This window comes from Condylura cristata, unplaced genomic scaffold (assembly GCF_000260355.1).
Source record: "Condylura cristata isolate star-nosed mole 26May11 unplaced genomic scaffold, ConCri1.0 scaffold00036, whole genome shotgun sequence".
NCBI classification, from domain to species: Eukaryota; Metazoa; Chordata; class Mammalia; order Eulipotyphla; family Talpidae; genus Condylura; species Condylura cristata.
Window position 1 is genome coordinate 5,580,966 of NW_004567137.1, and position 27,607 is coordinate 5,608,572.

The 27,607-nt window shown below is 34.8% G+C and overlaps 1 protein-coding gene across 6 annotated transcripts in view; it reads left to right on the forward strand.

Annotated features, from left to right (window-relative positions):
* The window catches only part of SOX5 (SRY (sex determining region Y)-box 5), a 695,778-nt gene that overhangs the window by 457,984 nt on the left and 210,187 nt on the right, over window positions 1-27,607 (forward strand). For all 6 annotated transcript variants that reach the window (XM_012732907.1, XM_012732908.1, XM_004693212.2 and 3 more), the window contains one exon: window positions 24,894-24,980. In XM_012732907.1, coding sequence (XP_012588361.1) covers window positions 24,894-24,980 — 87 coding nt within the window. The remainder of the gene's footprint in view (window positions 1-24,893; window positions 24,981-27,607) is intronic.

Here is a 27,607-nt window from a genome sequence, read left to right on the forward strand (position 1 = left end):
CTGTGCCCCTCCTCTCCCACCTTCCCTGAAGGTTCTTTTTCAGTGTGTTAATATCTTCACATTACCTTAGACACCAGAAGTCATGCACTTCCATGTATCTTCTATTTACCCATAATATTTTGATTTTGATTTTTTATCTCTATCAAGTATTTTTTCTATTAAATTATTGGTGAAAACATGAATACCCCATATTCTTACATTCCTTCTGCCTACATAATTGACAATGACACAAGGTAGACGTTTATATAGGGGACTATTCTAAACTATTGTTGCCAAAACAACAACAACCTCCCTCTGTAGAGAGCTAAATGTCATCAGTGTCTATAATTATAAGGGCGCTCAGCTTTACAGTTCCATTGTTCATTTTAAATCTACCCTAGGGTTGGACATCTACCCTATGACACCTTGTGAAGTGCTCAGAGATTAGAGTGAAGCTGATGTTTAAAGTTCGCTGCACGATGCACATGAGACAGATGTCATGCCCAGGAAATGTCTAGACTCTACAGAAACAAAAAACACATACTTAATCTCTCCATTAATTCAAAATCTCTTTAATGTGAGTTCTATTTAGTTGCTTTTAATCTTAAAAACTTACTATTTTCTGTCAGTTTAACCATATGTCTCATTGTTTAAGTTCATTGTAGCCAACATAAAAGAAGTATCTGGATTTGACCTTTAATTTAGATTCAGTTTTCCAAATTCTCACAAGTGTGTTGATTTCAGAATAAAGACACACACAGACACACACACACACACACACGCACACACACATACCACTCTCCAAAGGAAGATTGTGTTCTCAGGAATGGAAAGAGGAAAACATACAGAGGAGAGGGAATGGCCAGAGGGAGAGATAGGAAGAAAGAGAAAGAGATAAGGAAATAAAAACAAAATTTTTAAATATGTTTTGAGGATTCAGTTTTCTTTTACTCATTTCTTTCTTTCTTCATTTTTTATAGTCTTTCTGAGACTTTTCTTTCACTTTTTTCCCTAAAGTATCTTTTTAATTACTATAAATGCAGGAGAGTGGTGGGTATAAAATGAAACTATGCTTTGCTTTCTCTTTTATTTCTTTGAAAAAGGCACCCAGCTGTTTTTAACAATAGGACTTTGTATGATTGTGTGTTTTCTTTACTTCCATGCTTTTTACAGTTATCTATTAGTAACAGTCATATGGTAGCTGGGTCCTGGTATAGATTAAAAGGGAAGGAGCTTTAGCCTTCTTAGATGGTCATAGTCAGGATGAGATATTAAAAATTGAAACTGTCCTCCATGATAATACCATAGAAAGACAGTACAGAAGAGAACTAATTCTGCCTCCTTAAAGAAGGACTTTGGCCCTCCCTCGTGGCGCAGTGGGCAAGGACACAACACTGCAAGCTAGCCACCACCGCTACAATGTCACTTCGATCCCCAACCCCAGAGGTGACACACACGGTGTGGCAGACCTCTCCTGACCCACCCGCTGCTTCCTCAGCAGTGTGCTTCTTTGAATTGCCTGTCCTGCTCCCCACTCTGTCTTTGGTGAATCCTCTCACCGCCCATGAATGTCTGGTTGGTACCCCAGTTCTGTATGTATAAATAAATATTTAAAGAAAATAAAAGGACTTTTACCTTTGGTGCCAGCCCTCCCTCCAAAATACGGATGCTGTTATACCAGATTTTATAGCTCATGCTCTGAGATGGGACAAGAGAATCATCAGGTGAATATGATTGCCAAAACCAGCAAGTAGAGGAGAGATGGTTAACAGTCTCCCATTTGCTGAGTAACATAGCCAGCCGGTACTTGGGTTGCAGCCTCAGAAAGATAGGATGACTGTGTTTCCCTGACACTACTGCTACTCCAACCAAGAGATAGTCTTAATGCCTAAACAGGCTTTAAGCGCCACTTTCATTGTTTTGCATTGAATAAAAATAATAAATAAATGTTAAAATCATTTATTGTGTAGCTATATATTGTCCACATAAACAAGTGCAAGTTCTTAACCTAACCACGAGCTCTGAAATCTGGTCATTAGTCACCAAATGCCTACCAATATTGCTGAGATCTTTTCTATTTACAGGGCCAGCCTGCTTAATCCACCCTAGTTTTTTGTGCTTTTGTTCATGAAAAATACTATTTCTACTAATTAACCAGTATTCTAGTAGATAATGAGTTTTACTTAGCTGTGTTGCTGCTATTTAATACATAAAGTATGCATTACCCAAAATTTGCATGTAATGCCAAAATAATACTATTCACATTTATTAGAAATTTTTAAAATATTTGTCAACTTACTGTAAACAAATAAAAATTGATTTGGAGAAATCAGGACATGACACCTTTTATGATGGTTATAATCAAACATTTGCCTTTAGAGTTACTCATACTGACATTCACACACTCACACGTACAAGCTCTAAATACACACACACACACACACACACACACAAATAACTTAAAACAATATATTATGTCACTAAGGGTTTTATCACTATGTGTGTTTATGTATATACTTACATGTATGCACATATTTATGTGTATTTGTGTTGCATGTGTGTGTATGTATCTGATCATAAATTTTAAAAAGTAAGTAAAACTTTTGGGAAATCTCCCAAAGCCATATGCTTGAGATCAAAAGAAGTTGCCAGGAAAATGAAATAACAAGAAGTTCCCATGCAATTAATTTTAGACCAGTGTTTCTTAGTCATAATTCACTTAGTGTCAAACCCTCAAGATTTTGATTTTATGGATAAGAAACAGCAGATAATATCACTACATTATAGATATGTGTATTAAAATCACAGGCATTTCATACTAGTCCATGAATTTAAAAAAAATTGATAAGCTAAAAGATTATTAGTTATTTTTAACTTCATGTATTAATATCTATTAAAATTCATTGCTACTTGTTTATTTTATTGTATGTTTTGTCATCTAAAGACACTTTATTGGCACAGAATAGGTGACAGCCTCCAAAGTTTAGAATGCTCAGAGTTATGTTTTGAGTTAGAGGAAGTGAAGTCAAATGATTTTATTGTGTTCATATGTTTTTTTATGTATTTATTATTATTTTTATATCATTCTTCATGTTGTACATTTTTTCATCACAGTAGTAATCCCCGTGGACCTCCCACCACATACCCACCCATGCACCATAGTCCCGTGCTCTCTTCCCACTCCAGTTATGATTTTATTCCCCTCTCCACCCCCGTAGAATGTCAGATGATTTTTTAAAAAATGTAGTCCCTCCTTTTTGCAGTGATTGTTTTTCAACTTGTGTTAAAAGATCATGAAGGGAAAAAATGAGCACTTCTAAAAATGGTGTTTTTAAGGCACCCCCAAGAGGTGAAAGTATTAAGTGATTATTTATGGATGTTGCCATTTTATATCTGGGGACATCGCAATTCACTATGGAAAATTTTCACTATGAAGCTGTAAAGCCACATTGGTCATCAACTTAGAATGATTTCTAGTACAGTTATTTTGCTATAGGATCACATGACTGACATTAACTTAGATTGTTTTCTCATCTAATTATTTTGATCTATTTTGTTCTTGCTTTTCTGTTTTGGGACTCTACCCTTACTATTCTAATTTCAGAAATCCACATCCACTCCATGCTTAGTTTTTTGGGGGTTTTTTTGTTTGTTTTTTAGATTTATTTATTTATTCGTACAGAACTGGGGTACAGGCCAGAGATGTGAAGGGTAAGAGGATTCACCAGCGACAGAGTGGGGAGCAGAACAGGCAGATCAACTAAGTACACTGCTGAGGGGAGCAGCGGGCGGGTCAGGAGAGGTCTGCCCCGCCATGTGGATCTCCTCGGGGCAGGCGGGGATCAAACTCATGAGGAAGTGGCTTAAGCTTCTTAGTGCAGTGCTTTAACTCGCTGCTCCACCAGGGAGGGCCCATGCTTAGTTTTTTAAAAGAATTTAGACTCACTTGATTTTTTGCCTTTTGTCTTGAGTCTTAGCACTCTCTTATGGAGATGATCAGAATTTTTTATTCTCACCTTCCAAACATCAACTCTGAGTAAAAGTGCTTCCAATACAGTCTTTCTCTGTTTAGGACCCTGCCATATAGTTCTGCTCACCCAGCCCTTCCCATGACAGATAGGGAATTTACCAGTCGGTCAATTCCTTGCTTCAATCTACTCAAAGCCTCACTGTCTTTTTGTTATAGTATTCAGGATCCTGTGGCATGACCTCTCTCTACTTTCCTCTTTTAGCTCTTCACTTGAGAAGTGCCTCTTGTCCTAGACATATCAAATTCTTTGGTTTCTGAAACATGCTATGTTCCTCCTATTATCACCCCATTTTCCATATGGCTTCTCTGTCTGGGTGACATTGTTCCCTTTATTTATGTGCTGACTCCTCTTCACTTTCAGAACTTGGTTCTCGTTGCCTGGTTTTCTTTTGTGGATCTTCTTGTATTAATACCCTTCCCTCCCTGAGCTAGTCAGCCTCATTCTGCTTTGCCTAGGTCCAGGAATATACTTGCGCCATAGTTCCTGGGGCAGCAGTAATTTATGCGTTCCACTTGTAAGCATTTTTAGTGAGGGAATATATATACTTTCATGTTTGTAAATACAGTATTAAAAGTATTATTTTTATTGTGATAAATGTAATTTTATATCACTCTCTACCTCTTCAGAGGTAATCCCCTACCACATGGTCGACTGGGTCCCTGCTACCCAATTTCTCCCTTCATTAGCTTCAGTCCTGTGATCAGGGTTCTAGGGTTTGTTTCGATTTAATTTGTAAGTTCCTTTGTTTTGTTTTTCTAATTTGTAAGTTCCTTTGTTTTGTTTTTCTATATTTCACCTATCAGTGAAATCACTTCGCATTTGTCTTTCTCCTTCGACTTACTTTGCTTAGCAAAATCCTCTCTTTTATCATGTTGACACAAATGGCAAGATTTCCTTTTTTTCTTATCATTGAGTAGTATTCTGTTGTGTGTATGTAGACTCTACTTATCTGTTGTTTGGCCCCTAGCTTGTTTCTGAAACTTTTCGATTGTAAATCATGTAGGTAAAATGTACAGCAAACATAGGAGTGTATGTATTCTTTTGAATTAGTGTTTTTGCATTTCTTCGGTAGAGACCTAGGAGTAGAATTGCTGTGCAGTAAGGTAAATCTATTTTTTAATATTTTTAAAACCTTCATATTGTTTTCTGTGGTGGCTGGACCAGTCTGCATTCCTCCTGCCAGTAGTGTACAAGCATCCCTTTTTCTTCACATCCTTGCCAACCCTTGTTATTTCTGGTCTTTTGATAGGGACCATTTTCAGAAGTGTGAGATAGTCTTTCATTTTGATTTTGATTTGCAGTTCCATAATGATAAATGATGAGCATTTTTTCACAAGCTTGTTGGTCATCTGTACATCTTTGGAGAAGTGTCTAATTAGATCTTTTGTTGTTTCTGTTGTCTTTTTAGAAAATGATGGTGAATGGATTTTTTTTTTTTTTTTGCCTGACAGGTGCATTATAGATATGATATTTAAAACATTATTCATTTGAAATCAACACATTTCAGCTATGTTTAGAGTTTAACGTCAGTGGGAAGGACAGAACTCACTTGGTAGTGGCTATTAATTCACTGCAAAGAAAACCAGCACATCCTTGTCATTTGGTCAATCCCCTGAAGCATGTTACTTTTCCTTTGGTTGCTGAAGTTTCATATTAAGTGAGTGCAATTTCTAGACATGAAACTCACTTCTGGAAGCAGAGGGTGCTCAGTTTGGGGTGGTGAACAGAACTGAAGCAAGCCAAGGGAAATCAGAGTCAACATATAGGTATCACACATCAACTCACTCAAGCTAGCAGATCCAGGGCAATCAGACAGAATCATCTGCCCTACTGAGAATGTGAGCTCGCTCTTATCTTTTAAATTCTTCTTAAAAAATGAGTGTACTTGAATTAGATAATGTATTTATAATGTAATTCTGTATTTAAGCAATGAAAAGATTTTTCTTGCTTGATCTCTACAAACCATATCATAGTTTTATAGATTCTTCAGAAAGTATACACAAGGATGCAATTTAAATGTGCATGTATTTGCGTATGTTTATAATGGAATTTAGGAACAGAGGTAAATGTTATGGTCTCTGGTATGTCTCTTTGACATAATCAGTGCACCCAGAAAGAGCCCAGAATCATGTATAGGACAAGGGAATTACATGATTATTAATTCCCACACCCTACTTTCTCTGTTAATATAGTTAATTCACTACAACAAGAATAACCTTGCCTGTATTTACTATCACACTTTGATGTATATCATCTATGGCAGATAAGTAAGAAACATAGTGCAAAGTTTACCATTTACATGTAATTCAAAGATACTCTTTTCACACATCAGTAATGACTTACAAATATGACATATCTTTGAGTTACCTTAAAGCAAAGAGGGTCTCACAGAATATTCATGCATATATTCCATTAATTCAACAAGTGTTTTTTTCTGTATTTAATGCTAGACTTCTGTTTAAGACATAGGAATTAACATGTGAATAAGAGAACATTTAATCATGTGTGGCTTTTGAAGAAGAGTATACTAATTATAATGGATAGGACTCAAAATGACAATACACAGACATGAGTGTCAACTTACTTAGTTGGTGATGTGTATAGATGACCTCTGTGACTGAAACTTACAGAATTCTATATGCCATGTTAAAAGACTTGGCTTTCATTGTAAGCACAAATACTCAGGATACCCTCAAAAATACAAGAATCCTCACCAGCAAAAACTTGGATTGATATGGTATTATAGGCACTTAATTCTATTCACAATATATCACTTAAGTTATTCTTAGTAAGACTCAGTATGCTTACTGATGAGAGCAGATTTAGAAATTTGTAGGTGAGTTTTTGAGTCCTAACTTATTCCCTCACAAGGTGTAAATCCTTGAGAAATAACTTAAATATGTAATACTCACTTCCTCTGTAAAATACATGATGATGATAGTATCTCAAATGTTGTTTTAGGAATTAAGTGAAATAATTAAGCAAACCACAGCTCTTATGTGTAGTCCACAATATATAATGACTTTATTAGTATTGTAATCAAAATCAGCAAAAGGTAGCAGTGCCTTATGTGTTTCCAAAATGTGCAATATTCAGAATATTTCGACAATGTAGTTAGCTGAGTTGGGTTAGCGTTGTCTCTTCTGTTTTTTTTTTTTTTTTTTTGTCTTGTAAACTTTTTTTCGTTTGTTAAATTATAAGATTTTCCATAGAATTTGCAAATGTATAATCTATTTGTAAGGTAAATTATATTCTGCTAGGTAGTGGGAGTTTTCATATTTTTAGGGAGCATCACTTGGAAAAATTTTCCTATGAAGTCATGGATTCAAATTAAAGATGTACCCCGGAAATTTTGCCTTTTAGTAAATATTGACTTATGTAGATTACATAATACTTCTTTCTTATTTTTCTAGTTAGCTGGGATAACTTTTTAGCCTCAAAAAAAAAAGAGAAAGAAAGAAAGAAAGAAAAAAGAAAAAAAATTACCTAAGTAGCAAAGCTCGGTGCAAAAATGGAGGATTTACTGATGCAGAATTGCATTTCTCCTGAGGATAATAGTGTGTGAAGACTTTCTCATCTGCCTTTACTTTCACTCTTTGCTATGCTAGTGCTTACAGCATATAAGATAATAGTCATCAACACATTAACATTTGCTATAAATATATATATGTATATTTAATTTTTGGAGAAAAGAAAGGAGTATAGTATTTTTGCAATGCCTATCTTTCATATTATTGCAAAAATTCAGTGAAACCCATAGGATGAATTTCTAACTAATCCCACTTGTAATCATGGCCAAAATATGTAACAGGAAAACATGTAAGAGTAGAGTTTCCTTTTTGCTCTTTTCCTATCATTGTCCAATTATAGGGCCAGTCAGAGTATTTTAGAAACTATAAATTTAGACCAACAAGTAAATTCTTAGAGTCACTAATTCAAAAATTGGTACTAAACAGAAGCATTCACTCCACTGACAGGTGGTAAAGGAGAAGATGGAGATAACAATGTTATCAGTCCTCTCTTAAGTACTGTCTCTGTGTTAGATACCTTTAGAACTTTCTCTCGCTCCTCATAAGGCAAGCAGGTCTCACAATTTCACTTCTGAATGAGCACAGCAATACTAGTTAAGTACCTTACCTAAGGCCACTTGTTAGGAATGAACAGAACCAAGATTCATATCTATTAATAGTTTTGACTCCAAAGTTTTTTTCTCTCTATGCTACACTATCTTTGTTAAAACAATAAAACTGATTCTTTTCAGCTGCAGGTAAATGCTAGCCTCATCCCACTTGATGATTCTTAGTATTATGATATATATCAAAATTAACTTTCATATTGACTTTCATGGCTGGTATGTTTGTATCTCTAACACCTGTCAAAATGTAAAAACTGAACCTTTCCCCCTTTTTAAAAAGATTAATAGCAAACCTTAAATAAGTTAATGTCTTGTTAATGATAGGACCAAATCTTTATGACAATTTGTAGTTTGTTACTCTGAATTGATTCAGTCCCTTACATCCACACCATCACTGGATTTAGTGAATAAATTGTGCTTTATCATAGATGAAGTTTGAGAAATTAGAAGTGTTTATATTTTCAGAGGTAAAATACAAGTCATGCTTAAAAGTAGTTAAAATGAATAATGACTTAAAAGCAGCCCACAATAGAATTCAGAATGTTTGGCTTTATGTCAAATTCTTAGTTACAGAAATAAGATTAGAATTTTAATTGGAATAGTCTTTCTGCTATTTTAGATTTGCTAATTGCTAAGTATATTAAATGCTTAATAAACGAAAGCTAATGTTATTCCTAGTCAGTTCATCCAAAGTAAGATTCTTGAAAATTATTTATTCGAAGAAATGAAATGCTGTTATCATCTCTGTTAATCATTGGGCTGCTTAAGATTTAGTTATTAGAGCAGTAAACTACTTGTACCAATGGAGATGTAGTGGAGGAGGAAGAAGAGGGCCATGATGACTGTAACAAATACCTAAAAATACTGTATTGGGGAAAGTTATTTAATGCCTTCAGTCATCCTGTGGGGCCTAAAATACTTATAGGGTATGTGGTCCTATAGGTACATACTGACCTTACGGATGAGGATAAAGAAAGTTAAGTAAAAATTTAAGATAGATATAATTAAAAAGCTAGTAAGGGCCACAACTCTCTACTTTTAACAAATGCAAATAGGATTTTGCACAAGTGACATAGAATTTTATATAAAGACTAAAAAGTTTAACACCATTTAAGCTATGGGTACTTGTCAGTACTTTATTAGCTTAGCTATTGTTATCATGATATATAAAATGTTGTCATCATGAGTTGGAGGGAACATTTTTTCTTATTTATAAATAAAAGACCCTAAGATATTTAAAGATGTAAATTATTTTCCTATTGTCAGTCATTCTTATTTTTCACCAGCTTTGTTATTAAACACTGATGTGTTTATATCCAGTGGATATCATTTAGATTCCTAGAAGGAATCTGTATTACTGATTTTAAAGATAGAAAGTATCAGTGGAGAGCATGACTTTACACTGTGTAAACACCAGTTCACATCAAGCACAGAATAAAAATAGAGGGCCAGTGATCATGGTGTCAAAAAAAAAAACAAAAAACAAAAACAAAAACAAAAAAAGCCAGGTCCTGCATAACTTCTGCCATTTCTCTTACTATGTTTATTGGTCAATGCTCACTCAGGAATTTCAGGTTTGTAGCGATTTAGGAAAGGTACTTGAAATTCTCTTTCTGCTTTTTACTTTCATCGCAACCAATTTGTATAAAGACACACATGCAAATATGCAAAAGAAAAAAATGCAAATCTTTTTGAACTTTGAGAAAGACATCCATTTTGTCAGAGGTGAAACACACATTTGGGTAAATTTTTATGTGCACCTTAAATTTGGGTGCTAGTCTGAACTGCCAAACTTAAGAATTTTCACATTTTTAATATACCAAGGTGGGTTAGAACAACCTATTAGTATAAGGAGTAGTTTTAAAACTGTTGACATTTGGCTACTGTTCTTTCATCCACTGTTCTGTAGTCTTGACAGAAACTTGGTTTCACTTGCAGAGAGAAAGTGAAGGACAGAGAAAGGTGTCTATATGAAGTGCCCCAGAGAGGGGCAGAACTCCTGTAAGGCAACATTTAGGCATTGAGTGTGACACTGTATTAACCTTTTTAATGGATGTATGTAATAAAGTGACATGTAAATGGAGCACGAGGGGAGATATGACACTATATCTGGAAAAGGATAAAACAGTTGGTTGAATACTGGGCTATTATAGCAGTTTGCAAACCTTGGATAAACTCAGTCAGCGGTTGTATAATTGGTTATTCAATCCCGACCCTTGTTCACAGCTCAAAGCCAGGAACACTGAGACCTGTTGCCAATTTGAGTGAATATAGTGACTGTACTCGGCCGGGGCCTAACACTGGAGCCAGGCCTCTTCCTGTGGGCTGGTTTCCACCATGTCTGGGACTGGCGCAGTGACAGTGGGTCTTTTGTTGTGAAAGACTGGCTGGTACTCCCCTCCTTTGCAAAATGTCTAACAGCTACACAAATATAAGAAAATAGGAAAAGGACTTACTGTAGCTTTTCTCTTAGTAAGTTAATGTTGAGTTATTCATTTTCCTTTTTCTTTTTTTCTCTTTTTATTTGGAGGGGGAGGACAGCTGAATTATATAAATAAATAACCTTAAAGAATGATATAAAAACCTGCTTCTAGATAAGAATTGAGCCTTAGTAGTTCCTGATTAGAATATGATATGTATGGAGAAACTTACAGTAATTTGATTCACAGGAATGGCTTTCTGAATAAGATTATTTTTACTTTCGCTCCTTTTTTCTTAAGAAAGTTCATGTACTGAGCAGATTGTTTTTACTGAGTATCTCCTCCATGACTGAAAGATATAGCCTGTTTATAAACCTGTTATGGATTTAACTTTATGAAACAAGCTCCCTACCTTCCCTACTCAACATACTGGATAGAGGCCAACCGTCTAACCGCTTACTGTTTCTAGTCTAGTAAAATTTGAGAAATAAATCAGCAAAGATTTTGATTTGAGTGTGTGGTACAAAGAATGCCCAGTGTTCATACAGTGCCCAATTTATAAAGGAATCTGTAACAAGCTTGTAGTATTTGCCAGTTAGGTGCTGCTTACCGATGGAGTGACAGTTCCCAGCTGCAATCAATTATGCTTCCATTATTTCTGTTGTTTAAACATGCCTAGGAATACCCGTTCAGAGGATTTTACAAAATGCATCTAAGTTTCAAAACAAAGTAAAGAGCATGTGAAAAGAAAGAAATCCAAATGCATTCTGAATGGAGACATTTTTGTTCTGAGAGTAATTATGATCTCCTTGTCACCCCTCCCTTCCCTGATTCTACCCCACACACCCAGCATTTATAAAATCACACCCACAACACATAGTGTTTGATTTAATGCAGGGTTACACTTCAATCAAGAGACTGCTGAGGTCACATCATAGAAATGGCTACAGTGCTTCTTGGCTTCAATATAGCCTTGATCATTCAGGGCTTTGTTTTGGTTAATTGAATAGACTCCTGGGGGTGGGGGGGGGCCCTACATAGTTGGGACTATGTGTCACTGACAGTTTTGAGACTAGCAGGTAGTGACCTGGGCTTAGGGAAGGAGGTGAGTTTCTGCAGTAGACAAGGGAAAAGAAAAAGAGGTTGCTCTGAAGCCATGACAGGACAAAGGAAAAAGAAGCAAATAGTTTTTGAATAGAAAATTAATCACTGAAAAGAGACTGGCTATTGTGAGGCACTCATAAAATTAGAGGGAGCATTTAACTTGAAATATATGAGAAAAAGCACTATAGAAACTCCCACGGAGGCCTGTAATGGAAAATACATTCGGCCATCTCATTATAAGAACATCCCTGGGAGCCAGGTGTTATGAGCTTTAGTAAGAAGGTGGTCTTATAAAAAATTTGATTATAATCAAGCTTAATGTATTTGAGGCTTAATAAAAGTATTGTATGGATGTAGTGAGTATCATGGCATAATAGAGACCTCTTACTATTGGATTGTGCATAAGTATTGTATTTCATAACGTTGATCTGTGGAGGTCTTGCTTCCTGATGGGAAAATAGGAACTTGTATTGGTAAAGAGAAGATCACTGAATTGTAGCCCGGCCCCTATTAACCCCAGAAAATACAATTCAGCATATATCTTATCATCTTAATCTCCCCGATATTTTCCAGTGTAGATTATAATACAATATTGTATATAAAAAACAGATGTCTCCCCTAGGTCACTGTTTGTAATTTAGTAAATTGTAGGTGTCCAACTGGAGAGCCTAGAGCTGCTGGTGAAGAATGAACGCTTGAGATGCCTCATTAATTCCATGTAGGTAAGAGGCTGGTGGGCTTAAAGGATTTGGTAGTCGCCCCATAGAGAACCACCAAATGTAATTCAGATAGCGTGGAAGCAACTCTTTTTTCCTATTATTTTTTCCTACTCCACGCTGTGAAACCTCACTGATCATTATTTTTAAGGCACTTTATGTGTCACAACAACAACAGAAAGGCTGAAATATACATGGAAACAGGAGTTTCAATTAAACTCAAATCAAGTATTTGTTAAAGGAGCTAGGTTTTAGTTTTTATACCCCTTCCTTGGGGTACATAGCTGCTCACGTGGATTGAGATTTGCCTTTGGTGCTTTATAATTTTTAGGGTGTTGTGCTGTAAGATGAACAATGTATTGAGAAAAGATAGGAAAATAAGTATTCCAAGTTTTACATTGGCAACTATGAGCAGAAATAATAAAGTGATACCTCAATATAACAGGAGATCTTGTTAGATTATTTGTCTTTTATATTGATATTCTCTTTATACACTTGGAAATACTCTTAATGATGCTGTCCCCTCATTAGGCAAAGTCATTTTCCTTTTGTTTTTGGTGGCTGCCTTCAAGCATTTCTCTAGGATAGAAACGGCATCCTTTCTACTTTTAATGTCGTAAATATATTTTAAGCAGATAATGCACCTTTTAATATGTACCCTTGTCAAGTAATAAAGATCAATTTTGATGATTACAAATTGATTGCAATGACTTACAAGTTTAGTTCACTGAATTCGTTGTGCTACATTATTTGCTTGCTGCAAATTAGATTATAGGCAGCTACTACACTTGGAATGATTTATTTTTGATACTTTACAATTTAACTGAAGAGTTCAACACCTATTATTTGAACACTTTAGTTTATGAGAGTGATTAAATATTTGTTTCTAATTTATCACAATTATTAACAGTGTTTTATCTGAATCTTTTCATAGGATACATGAGAACTCTTTCTGAATAGTGAGGGGAGGAAAGTCTTTTGGAATCCTTGCTATTCTTCCAGGTGTTCACTTTGAGAGGGAGATCTAATGCCTGTAATATACTTTGTACTTTTTTGCGGGAACAAACATAGCAGGTTCCTAGGGGTTGTGTATCCCTTGGGGGGAAATTCCCAGAGGTTTAAACACTTTTGAATTTCTGACATGTGGAGCGCAGACCTTCATGGCTTGAAAAGACACTACCCAAGTTTATAAAAGCTTGCTCTCTGACCTCAGGTCAAAAGATTGGGTGGTCTGTAATTTTACTGGGTTCATCCATCCTTTAGTGATGAAATGCTAAACTATCTCTTGATTTTTTTAACTGCTGCTGTTCCATTGTATTTCACCAAAGTCTTTAGGCTGTTTTTTCCATCTTTTTTTTTTTAATTGTTAAATTAATGACTCATTAGGAAAGCACGGGATATAGGACATAGTGGTGGTTATGCCTCAAACCCTGCCCACCCACACATGCCTTTTCTCCCCAGCTACCTCTTCTAGGAAATTAAATACAAGTATTTAATACAAATTAAATACAAGTATTATGTGGTTTTATAATAAACATTGATCTCTAATCATTTAGTACTTTTGGACAATAGGGTGAAGTTCTGTCTCATTCCTACTGCTCCCCTCTCTCTGAATACTTTTAATTGTTGATGTTTTCTTTTCAGATTTGATTCTATAGTTGTTGCTAATAGATGTTTTGAGACTATAGAAAAAAAAATAAGTAGTGAAAAATTCTGTTGTGCCATAGAAACCCATGTTAATTACACTCAAGGTATATATTGCTTATTTTATCTTCTACCATTAATGCCCTTTCTAGGATTTGTAATTTGTTGTCCTGGCATCACTTTAAAGCTTTGCACAGATAAGTTTATGAATAATGAGGATAATGTTTCATTCATCATTTTATGATTTACCAAACTTCTTGTGCCATTACTCCACCTTTCTTCTCTGAACTTATCCCCTTTACCTATTTTTCAGCCATCTAGAAGTGATGTCCTGTCATTGTCTGATATCTTGAGGGATTCTTCTTTCTCTTTACATGAACATATGTATACATCTTAAGTGCATGTAGGATACTGTGTTGAAAAATATGTGTTTATAACATGGCCAGGTAATACACAGTTTCTTTTTTTTTTTTTTAAGATTTATTTATGCATACAAAACTGGGGTACAGGCCAGAGGCTCAGGGGCGGCGAGAGGCTTCACCAGAGGCAGAGTGGGGGAACAGAACAGGCAGATGGACAAAGTACACAGCTGAGGGGAGCAGCGGGCAGGTCAGGAGAGGTTTGCCGTGCCATGTCACCTCCGGGGCAGGCAGGAATTGAACTCATGCAGAAGTGGCTCCAGGTTCTTAGTGCTGTGCTTTAACCTGCTGCACCACCAGGGAGGGCCAGTATATAGGTTTTTAAACAAAATTTTGGTTTAATGTGCTCCAGTAGTAATAACTCCTAATTCTTCCCTTCTGAATACATTAAATATGTTAACTGCTGGGAGTCCATGACTTCAGTCTGCTATCACATTTTTTTTTAACTTGAAATATTGTATCTCATAGATTAGTGTAAAGCAGAAGAACAATGAAATATATTTGGATTCTTTTAATTTATAATATTTAAACTATCATTTAAATGACTGGTGTTTGTAACATTATTTTAACCTTCCTGAGAAGAATTTAATAAATTCTATTCATTCAGTCTTATACATTGAAAAAAGTTATTTTTCCTTGAGAAAAGTTTTCAATTCAGATTTCTGAAGTTAATAGAATGGTTTTATTCATATTTTATACTCATCATTGTTTTTTCATCAAAAAATCACCTCAAATCTGAGAAAAGTATGTATTTTTGGACTCAGCTAAAGTGTTCTGTATTTTTTTTTTAAAGATTTATTTATTTGTGCATACAGAACTGGGGTAGAGGCCAGAGATGCGGAGGGTGAGAGGATTCACCAGGGACAGAGTGGGGAACAGAACAGGCAGATCGATGAAGCACACTGCTGAGGGTAGCAGCGGGCGGGTCAGGAGAGGTCTGCCGCACCATGTGGTCACCTCCAGGGCGGGCGGGAATCGAACTCTTACGGAAGCGGCTTTAGATTCTCAGTGCTGTGCTTTAACCCACTGCGCCACCAGGGAGGGCCCTAAAGTGTTCTGTATTTTAAAGTCCCTTCCATGTCTTTGGATTCAAGGTAAATAGGGGCTTCTGATTTGCTCTAGTTATTATCCCCCATGCTTAGAAAAATATATACTATGTATTGTTTGCTGAATTAATTATGTGTCTAATACATTTTAACTTAATATTTTTAGTGTGAATTAATTCATATGATCTTTTTAAATGTGGATAAAATGGTAAATTAATCAGTTTTTGGAAGCCCTTTTTAATAAAATATTTTAACACATTTTTTATTAAACTTATTTCATTATTGTCATAGTTCATTATTCATTTTTGGACAGTATTTGATTTCTCCTGTAGATGTAGTCCCTACAGGCCCCAGTTCCTCCAGCACCAAAAGCCCCTGCCCTGTGATCCAACTAACTTAGTAGAATTTCTTATAGCACGTTTGATCGATAAATAAAAGACAACCTTAAAATATTTTATGGTAATATATCTAAAGTTACATTTAGAAAAATATCAGTGCATCTCATGGTCATTAATATAACAGTTCAGTTAAGGCTTTATTCTCTTACTATGCTTCAGTAAATGGAATAGAAGAGCAGTACAGTGACTCTAGTAGTTGGAGTAAGGGGTTTAGTGTCTGGTCGCTGGTCAGTCTGCACATCTGCCTCAGGAGAGAAGATGGTGAGTTTCTTAAACTGGTATTGGAAGCTATATTTTAGTGCCTGTCATAGTCCCACAGTAGTAATGTAAAAGATAGTCTGATAAATGAATAAGTGCATGGATAGAACAAGATGCTTCCCAATCTCATGTGTGTTGATGTATTCACACATGTGTCTGTGAATTGTACAAAATAGAATGGCAGAATCCATACACACACACACACACACACACACACACACACACATATAGTGCCTCCAAAAGTCTAGTATGCCACTAAAAGCAAAGATCATTGTTTTGTGCATTCATCCAGTTCAGCAATTAAATGAGTCTACCAGAAGATTATACAATATTCAGTTTTTTATGCCCAGTATTTTTACCATTGAGAATCATGTCTGATGATGTAAGAAAAGTAAAACTAAACTATGCTTTTCTCTTTTTCTATTTATATAGACTCATTTTGTTCTTTATTTTTTTTTTAAATTCTGCTTTTACCAACTCCTTAAATGCAATGCTTCTTTAAAAAAAAAAAACACAGAGGTTGATTCTGCCTTTTTTTTTTTTTCCATTGTAGGGCCATACCCAACATGACTGTAGTTTTCATTGTGATTAGTTTGTGTCTAAGATTGTGAACATTAAATGACATTTTGCAAATAGAGCTATTGTATTTTATCATCTAAAATTACTCTAAAAATGACACGATCCAAAATCCGTGAAAGGTTATGAGAGACCAAATATAACAAGTTGTTAAGGCAGATGGACTGCTTTGGTTGAGAAGGCTATGTGCAAATTTAGATATATGATTTTAAGCAAATCAGAATATTTTTCTTAATTTAAAAACCTGATGCTGTATATTAGAACATATAAATATAATTTGAATTACAAGTAGATTTATAGCTCAAATGTTCAACTACCTGCATATCACAATCTCTGATTTATTGTATGAATCATGTCAGTTTTTATTGTTCATATCTTTTCAGGCATCTGGCAAGCTGAGATTGAGATTTGTTTTCACATATGTTGTGATAGAGAAGACTCAGGATGTGTAGTGGTTTAGCATCAGGCTGTATGCGCTTTAATTCTCACTTCCAGTGGCAAAACATTCTGTCATATTTTTAAAGTACTGGAATTCTTATTCTAATGTATGTTAAGTAGTTTTCTATTTCTATGCTTTTTGTATCTCTGTTACCATCTCTAGCACACACCTTTACAATTTTGAAAAACAGAATTCTACAAATATAGACATTAATTTTCATTTTAAACATGGTGTAGATGTCTAATTAAATAAATTATTATGTGAATACACTCTTTATAGTAGGGTAGTTGCTTCATTTATCATTCAAATGCATCTTTAGGTAATTTTTAAGTGTATCAAGAGGCTTATGTCATTTGTGTAGAACTGCATTTTCATATTTACTAAGCTTGATATGTTTTAGCAGTCTTAAACTTTTCCTTGGTTTGTTTATACATTTTGTTTTGTGAAATGAAGACTTGTTTTAAGTATGCACAATTTTCACATATACGGGGCCATGATTTGATTATTGTGCTTTGTCTTCTGTACTGTTTTCTTGTTCTATCATGCTTCTGCATGGTTGAGTAAATACCATTTAAATGAAATATATGGAAAATAATAGGTTTATTATAATTGGTCTTTGAGAATGTTGATAATTTGATGGATGAAATACTGAGCAGTCCTATAAATCTTTTATGAGAAATATTACTTGTATAAGTTGAGTATTACTGATACATGATAAACTTCCTGCTCTCAGTTTTCTTCTGTTACATTGATTCTGCCTTTTTATTCTATTTCTCTGCATTTGTAACCCCTTTGCTTCCTCCTCCTTTTCACTCTCACCCTGCTGATTGTAATTAATGGTGAGGACTTAATTCATGTTTCCCCGCCCACACTTTGCTGACATCATAAATTATCTGGATACAAATGGACAATATTCATTAGCTGTGCACTTTACAGAAAGAGCCTTACCCGGGAGTGCTGCAAACTCCCATTTTTATTAAAAGTTAAAATGCTTCTGCTATCATGGGGGCTGGGGAGTTAGCTATCATTGAGGGTAGGACTACAGTGCTAATAAATAAAAATAATAACTATGGCTGCTCCTTAGTGACCTGAGAAAAGAGCACTGCAGAGCTGTTTGTTGTTTCTCTCGCTTGTCAACACTGGCTTAAAAGCTTAAGCCACTGTGGAGGCCTAATAGAACCCTTGGTAAGTCTGAGAAACAACTGTCCAAAGAAAAGTTTTAGGCAAAGATTCTTTGAGTATTTTTGTGTGCCTATGCTGTCTTGGGACTAAGCACACATTTACCTAATGGAAGTGACAAATGCCCTTGTCCCTCATAGGACTTGCCTTTTTGTATCAGTACTATAGTGGTGGGTGTTGAGGCAAATGTACATATTGAGGTGTAAAGCTGTGCTCTTCAAATTTCAGTTTTATAAGCAAATGACAATTTGATGAGTATTAAAATTGCATTTTAATATTTAGTAGAAAAAAGAGCATGAGAAATTTTGTATATAATGAATAATTTTTTGCTAGGATCTAATATTTGAAATAAGAACAAAACAAAGTGCTGAAGTGTGAGTAGGAAAATGTACTTTCTGGTTAATGGAGTGGAGAAAAATTGTAGTACTTTCATAAGGCTATCTTTCAGAGTTTTTTTGTAGAGCAATAGGCTTGTGAGGAGTAAATCTAAGTTTATTGATACATAGTGATTAAATCATATTGACTATAACATTTAATCAGAGGATGAAAAGTATTCTAAAATGTGGTATATGATTGGTAATAATTTGAAGGTACACTAATGATTTCAACTTAATGCAGTTAGAAAATTTAAGCCTCAGAGTAATGGCTTAGACACTGCACTTTCCAAAAACGAAATGCACATTAACAACTTAAAAAATGAGTCAGTAGACCAGAGATTTCTTTTTTTTTTTTTTTTTTGTTAACAAGCTCTTAACTTTCAAGTGGAAATAAACAACTATTTTGGCAGTAGTAAAAGTAAAGCATTTCCTGAGTTTAATTCATTTCAGTATAATTATATATAAAAATGTTGCTTATATTGAAATTAAATGCTTTGGAACTTCAGATGTATTTCTATTGTATATTGTGGTAGGTGTTATTTCTTAACATTTCCTAGAACAACTTGGCATTTCCAGGGGCAGACTAGACTTTCTGGGCTAATTGCATTGTTACAAGTTCTTCTGATCTTCAGAGACTTTCTTTGTGTAAAAATTGTATTGTTTAATACTTGCGTCCAAATATTTTCTAGATATTCAGCCATCAACATGACATAAACTGTTAGTGATAGAGGATTTATGCATTTAGCCCAGTCTTGCCCTCAAAAATAATCCTAACCGTAATTAAATAATTAAAAAGCAAACTTTGAGTGGTAACTAGCATTTTGAAGAAAATTAAATTGGCCAACTATTCTAACTTGCATTTATTCTTACGTTTCATGGGCACCTGCAAGTACAAGGGGAGAATATTGAGTTAATAGTACCTAATTTAAATTGTGATTATGGGACCAACCATAATATAATTGCTGTCTAACACTAGAAGAGGTAAATAAAATCAGCACAGTATTTCATTTTGAGAAAAATTTGACTCTTTATTAAAAGAACTTGTGGTATGTAGTGTCCTGAAAAATACTGACCTGGGAGATAGACTTCAGGCTCTGCCTTTCTCATTAATTAGATTCATAATCATAACTAAATCATTTCATCTTAATTTATAATTTTTAGTTGGTAAAGTGGAGAGTTTGATCTAGATCAGTTACTATCCAAATTGTATTGAGCAAAACACTAATTTTCTTGGTCAAATATTTAAATAACACTATATAATCCGTAATTCACTAAAAGAGTTAGCAGTCTGTTAGCCTATGAGAAGATCTTTGTCTTGTGGAATGGAAATATAAATTTGTTTAATATTAATTAGAGTTACATGACAATGAAATGCTTATGATGTTTTAGTTTTAAGTAGCCAAACATGTACCATTTTATGTCTACTATATGTTTTAGTAAATTACTTCTGTGAAATTTTCATTCTCAATGATAGCTAAAAATCCTTCCAGGTGTAGAATTCTGATTTCATGATATGAATAATAACATGTACTTTCACTTCTTGCCTTATAAGGAGTTACTGGTATATTCTAAAATTCAGCTTTATTGTTATTCCTTCCAGAGGATAATTCCCATGTGACCCTCTTGCATGTCAGGACTAGCACAGCTTAGTTTAAGCTACCAAATTTAAGTATAAACAGTGGTAGATTTGGTATGACCTAACTCTTGGGACTTTGTTTAAAAAGTCAAATATTCTGCATACATATTTTTTGCTTGTTCAGTTTTTCAATGAGCTCTACCATTGCAGCTCAAGGGAGATTAAAAGGGAAAAAAAAAAAAACTACATAAACACAAAGCAAAAACCTGAGCTTGTGTGTAAAGCTACTGCACTGGAGCGAATGTGGTTTAATTCTTGGCACTGGCAGCTTGTTGGAGAATTACAATATGTTGGCATGAGTCTCTAGGTCTCATTGTTCCAGATGAGGGAGTCAGTCTTAAGAGTGTTTGGCACTGAAGGGAAAAAGGAGTGAGAGTTATAAGGGATGAACAGGCCCTAAAGAGGCAGGATGCTGTTGTAACAATGGCTGGCACAGTTGGGGAGGCCATTCACTGGTGGGGATTGCCATAGGCATTGATGTGAAGAAGCATATGTGAGCAAAAGATGTAAGAATGAGAAGGAAAAAGCAAGCAAACATATCAAAAGGGTCCTGATGGCAAAAGAAGAAAAAAGTAATCCAATGACAGTCATATTAATATCGACGTGTTGACTGATATTAGTTTTCATGTCTCTCCAATTTGTTTTATAGCTTACTTTTATTTTTTTTTCTTTTAAAACTTATACCTACCTATTTTCCCCCTATAGATGCAGATCTTTAAGCAAAGAGAAGTGGCTTTATATTTTGTCTGTTCTGCTTTTTTGGACAAAGCAACTTTTTTAGACTTAGTTTTCTCATCTGCAAAATGGATAATAATTTTTACTATCAAAAACAATATTTCATTGCTAGCATTCTGTAAGCTGAAATGGTATGCAAGTAGTAACTACTATTATAATTCACACTTATTTCAACATAGAGAGCCCCAGTTTCATTTTGATGGTAACTGTGACTCTTAAATGCTTGGGAGAAGTAACTCTCAGGAGACTTTTAAAGTGTTCAATTAAAATTATGTCCCATTTTAACATGAAAATAATGAATAATCCGTAATTCGAAGATTTGAAAAAAAACTGCTGAAATATGTTCACAGTATCAAAACAAATTTTTCATGTTTTAAAATACATCATATTTTAGAAGATATAATATTTAATAGAGAACTGTCTTTTCTGTGTAAGCACTGAAGTAGCACTTAACATAATAGTGTCACATTTCACTTTACTCATAGCTGTGCATTTATGAACAGGTATTTTATAAATACTGGGATTTTGCCATTTAGTCTTCTACATCTAGTCATGAATTTTCTATGGGATCTTTGCCATTTTCAGAGAAATTCACAGTCATGATTGTGAGGTAATTCTTACCACTTTTTATAAACTGGAAAGGGAAACTAATTGAAACGGGCAACTGGATATGGAATTGCTGTGGAGGTGAGTAGGTAAAATGAGGTGCCCTTTGTCCCTCAAGCCGTGTCATAGTATTGGTGAGAATCTAGGTTGTTTGACTTACCTATGAATGTTCTAACTGCATCAGGTAACTCTGCTATCTGGTTATAGGTTTTCATTGAATTGAGGTGTAAATTCATAGAGTGGGAGGTGTGTGTGTGTGTGTGTGTGTGTGTGTATTGAAAAGAACAGAAAAAAAAAAAAGCCTGTAAGTTGAACTTAGCTACATTTTGGACAAGAAATGATATTTTCCTGAGATTTGGTTTCCTAAATGGTGAAGCAGTTGTACCAATACCTGATTCAGAAAATTTCTGTGAGAAGTTTGAGATGTCACTTGTAAAGGAACTGCTGTAATGCTTAGCATTTCACCTCATAATAGTAGCTATCATATCATTTTTTTTTTATTGACAAGAGTTAGGAATTTGTAGAAAAAAAGAAAAACTCAATTCATGACTCAGCACTGCCTATTACACTTTATGGAACCTCAGACAAGTTTTCTTCTTTTTGCTTTTTTGTTTTTTAAAGATGCACTCCAATAAAGCTCTGATAATGCATTCTTTTCTTTGATTTTTGAGAGAATACAGGTAAGAAAGCATTTCAGATAGTTCCAGGAGCCTAAGCTGTTCAATAAATGTTTTGAATCTGAATTTAAAGTATATCCCTCATCCATTGCATGTATTGGTATCTTTATTCATCCTCAGTCATGACAACCCTGATTTAGCCTTATTTCTGATTTGACATTTTCCAAATTATTACAGGAAGTTCTTTTTCTTCTTCTTCTTCTTCTTCTTCTTCTTCTTCTTCTTCTTCTTCTTCTTCTTCTTCTTCTTCTTTTCTGTAGAGGGTTTTCAAAGTTCGGCACATAAAAAAAGTCACACTGTAGGCAAGCTTTATATCTTTATGCAAGTTAATGAAGAGGACAAGAATGTTCTGCAGATTTCAGAAATCTGGCTGCTGTTGCTTTAACTCTGCAACTTAGACAGAAGACTTCTGTTTCTTTAGGAGCACACTACAGTGAATATTTTGTCTAGCTGCAGGGGAAAAGCTTTGTCATGGACTTTGCAGACAATAGCCTTAAAAGTAAAATGGTCTGCTTTTGGTGCTGAGGTTCAGGGCCTATTGTTAGTGCACAATGGATTTCTACTGCTGCATTCCTGCTTTGCAAAGGTTTGTTAGCTTTTAATGACAGGCAGTGCTCTATTGCAAATACCTTCGTGGCTGTGCCCTGTTTACATGCTACTCAAGAATTTTTGTAGAGTGCTGGAAAAAAGAAACAGTGGTGTTTGTTTGACCTGCTCTGATAAGATTTAGAAAATTTCACTCACCAAGAGTTTATTGGGAATGAGTGACTGGGAATCCTGGCAGTATTTTAAAGTTACTTCTAAAGCCTCAAAGAAAAGAAATATTGATCACAGCAGGAAGATATTAAATTGATTTTATTACTCAGAATTTTCATTACCATTTTCAAAACAAAATGGTTTATAAATAGGGATTTTTTTAACAAAAGAAGTTTTTGAAAAAAATATTTTCCCCTTAAACATGAAAAATGGAGATAGATTTTGTTATAAAGTCAAAAATACATTTCACACATTCCATAGTAAATGTGCACACAATCCTGGCATGTAAGTATGTGAGTGTATATAGGTGTATATACACATTTGTATTCTTTATGCACTTATATAAAATATGTACATAAGTATATATTTGTAAATTTTCTTCACATATGGACTAAAGTCCTAATCATTCATTACTTTCACCATTTTATTTTCCACAAGTTTTGACATCTGAAGCAGAAGCATTCCATACGGTCACAGTTTTGCCAAGGAAAATTTCACCTCTGCTTTGTTGAAACGCTCAGACAGACTCTGATAGCTGATTTCTCTAAGATAGGGGTCTGAGGAAAAGTGCCTGGCATCAGCCAAAGATGATAAAGACGCCTTAAAATGTATTTTACTGTGGGGAAAATGAACCAATTCCTAATAATCTTATGGTCCCTAGGCCAGACGGTCCCTTTGATAAGTTAACATGTACTCCCTTTATGTTCCTAGTAGGGGGTAAGCAAATGTCTGAACAAACACAAATACACATAAACACCAATGTGGAGAATGGCAGTGTATGTCTTAGATCCAGATAATAAGTGTGGGCATTGTTATTTAGATGGGGCATACTGGGACACTTATCTTTTAGTACACTCCATTTTCCACTGAATGCAGTGCTAATCGTGGGTTTGAAAGCCATTGTAATTGTGTACCCATCTAAATGCTGACAAGAATATACAATTGCATTGTTTGGAGCTGAGTTTAATGTTTGGGAGTTTTATTAGCATTTATATTTACTTATACATTAAAATTCAACACAAAAGGCGAGGTCAGAAACCGTGAGATACATAGAAACAAATGTCAGAGTACAAAATGAGCCTTAGTCTCTAAAATCTGTGTGCCCTGTCCCAATAAAGGGCGTTTTGAAAGAATGTGATGCAAATCAGAAATAAACAAGTAATAGGTTTCCATAATAGGTATTACTCCTTCTCTAGATTTTGCAATCTTTGTAAAGCTTCCTTTATACCAACTTTTTTTAAAAAAATGTTCTCGGTACTGGCAAATCTTTCCACAGTGTGCTTACCACCACACGATGTTAAACACATATTATAAAGTGGATGTAATTGTAAACACACAGAGGGATATAATTACATGTAGCAGATTTAAGAGCTAATTCTTTGCCTTTTTTTACTCTGCATTTTATCAACATAATTATTTTTTGACTGCAGACTAACACCCTGAAATTGACAAGCATCCATTATAGCAGGAATTTGTTCACCAAATTGAAAAACAATGAACTGCAGGTTTATATGTACCCATTGTCATAAAGAATCAGTACGGCTTTGTTCCGCAAGAGGAAAAAGCTAATGATTTTGAAACAGCAGGTGACAAAACACATTCTTTTTTTCCTCCCCTGTTATCAGTTTGTTGATGAAGTCATTATGAACTGGGGCTGGGTTAGGAATGGCCTTATTTTTAGCAGATAGACTTTTAATGAGCTCCATTGTAAAGATAGTCATGTTGATTTGCTTACATTATTTTTTTTTTCTTCTTTACTTAGAAACCCCCAGTATTGAAAAGCTACTCTCAAAGGACTGGAAAGACAAGCTTCTTGCAATGGGATCAGGGAACTTTGGTGAAATAAAAGGTAATATGTTCGTAATTATATTGATGGAAATTGTAACTAAATGAAGTTGATTTCCAGGAATGCTAGTGATGATAGAGTGATTCCTCTCCAACCTACTCCAGCCCCTTACCTTTTCTGGTTTAGGGGTGTCTTCTATCTAGCTTGAAAGTGGATGAATCTGGGTTTAGAGTTGCTTTTTCTGTGCCTTTCAAAATAAACAGCATGCTGTTGTAACAGCATAGCCCCACTGAGTCTTTAACAGTCTTTTGTTTTCATCATTTTTTAGAAAAAGTATATATGACTTACTTTATAAATAGGAATGTATATATAGCAATATACAGTTATATATTGTGTATTTCAAGATGATTTCATACACTTTCAATATTGGACGGGTGAATATACCTATTCTACATTCAAAAGCAAAAATGAAGAATGGAGAAGACTTAATAAAAAATTGCTTTGCACCAATGCAGATGTGGTTTATAGTTGGTTTTGACTAAGCAATTACATATAACTTTTAAAATGCTATATTGACTTCAGAAGATACTTTAGAGTCAACTTATTAATAAAGAGGAAAACAGATTTGATTTTTCATGGAAATCAAATGATCTTTCAAATAACTTAAAGATGTGTTTTCTCATTGCATAGCAGACATTTACAATTTATTGCTAATAGAACACTATTGATTCTGAGTTCTTTAGGATTAATTTTCAGAGGAAAATATTATCAATATTAAATAATCTATTTATATGTTGCTCACCAAGTTTCTATTAAGATACATGTAAAAATGTGTGTTAATAATTTGTCTGTGTTTGTTCCCCTAAGAGAGAGAACATTGTCTCTCAAGACACTATCACCTCCCAGCATCTTAAGAAAGACAAAACATAGATTAGTCTTCTAAACTGTCTTGCCTCTGTAACACTAAAATTTCCATATTTAGAAAGTCCAGAAAATGTATGACTGCAGATTTCTCTTTTCATCCTTATATTTGGAGTTTACATATATCTGGGCTATGATTAGGTGTGAATGAGTGGTGAGAGAATGAATGGGTGTTAATCAACCTAATTCAGCAACAGAAATCTAGAATGGAACCACATTGAAGTACATACCAATGGATGCACCTTAGAGGGCTTCAAGACAAAGTTCAAACAGAATAGAGTAGTTGTGGGCAGCAGACCCTTCATATTATTTTGTTGAATTTTAACCCCTTGTCCCCTGAGATATAAAATGTACTCTCTAAGTTTCTTTATTCTCCCCTGAGCGAGGTAATAACAGAGTTGAGCAGAGAAGACCTCCTGTTCCCCACCTGTGATCTCATTCCATTGGAGAACACACGTTTCCCCTCCCTCGTTTTCCTCACAAGTCCAACTTAAAAGCAGCAGCAGCAGCAGTGAGGATAAGCTTAGAGAAAGAAGGCTCTGCTGTCTGTTCAGGCTTGCCTGTGGGGTTAGTTCAGGAAGCTCAGTACAGTCACAAAAGAAGGTTCTGTCTTTAATTTGGAGTTTTTTAAGCTTCACATTCAGAGCACAAGTTTGGTTATTGTCCTCTGGTTCTGTTCAAAAGCTGTTTTCTGATGCACTTTCAAAGCAACTGTAGCTCTCTCTTCTGTTGGGGGCATGGTTATTAGGTACTCAGATCTGGTTTGGCAGTAAACTGGGAAAAGAGCATTGGGGTACTTTTCCTACTGACTGCCCGTGACAGTTGCAATTACTAGCCATTGTTCACAGGTGACTAGAAAGTGGAGTGCAGACAATAGTGTGGTGCCCCTTGGGGGGTAAATGAACTTGACTTAATGTTTTTTTTTTTTTTTTGGGGGGGGGGCGGTGTCACATACTGAGCTCAGGAATGTGGTTCTCATGCCACCTCAGGAGTTAGACAAGAACAATGGCTTACCTATTTGGCCGCTGTTTTTTTTTTTTTTTTTTTAATGGGCAAATAAAGGTGTAAGTCTCAGTAAGTGTGCCCTGGTTTTGTTTGGGAACCAGATGTGTGTGTGTGTGTGTGTGTGTGTTTTAATATAATCTGAAAATAAAAACTCAATTACTGGATGATTTGTAACGATGCTTTAGAATAATGTATTTGAATAGAGCCTTTACATTTATTAGTATGTCTACAACATTTACTTTATTTAGCTAGGTTTGGGGATTGAAGATTTTCTTTCACTGACACTACTTCTCATTTTATTTAACTTTTTTAACTAGTTCTGGGAATATGTGTGTGCCCAAATGTGCATGCCTGTGTGTGCGCGCTCTCACGTGCCTCTATGCGTCCCCATCCTCTAATATCTAAGATTATAGTCAGATGAGGACGCAACTAAATACTGACTTTAAATTGCTATCAGGGCATTTATACAGAGATTAGAACTTAAGTCTGGCCAAGTTAAAAATAAGTGTTTCTTTGTATACAAAAGTAAAAATGATAAAATAAGAGGAATAAATAGCAGTTTGTATACTTTAACTATCAAAGAGTTGCTATACTCATTGAAAAATGAAGCTTTTTTTTTTTGAGAAACAAGGTGAGTTAGTAAAGGTCAACATTTCTAAGAGCATAAAATTATTATGTTAGATTATCTTGCCTATACGAATTTATGCCATTTTATGGTCTGCTACTTTGGAACGTGAAGTAATTAGGTTTTAAAGTTATATTAG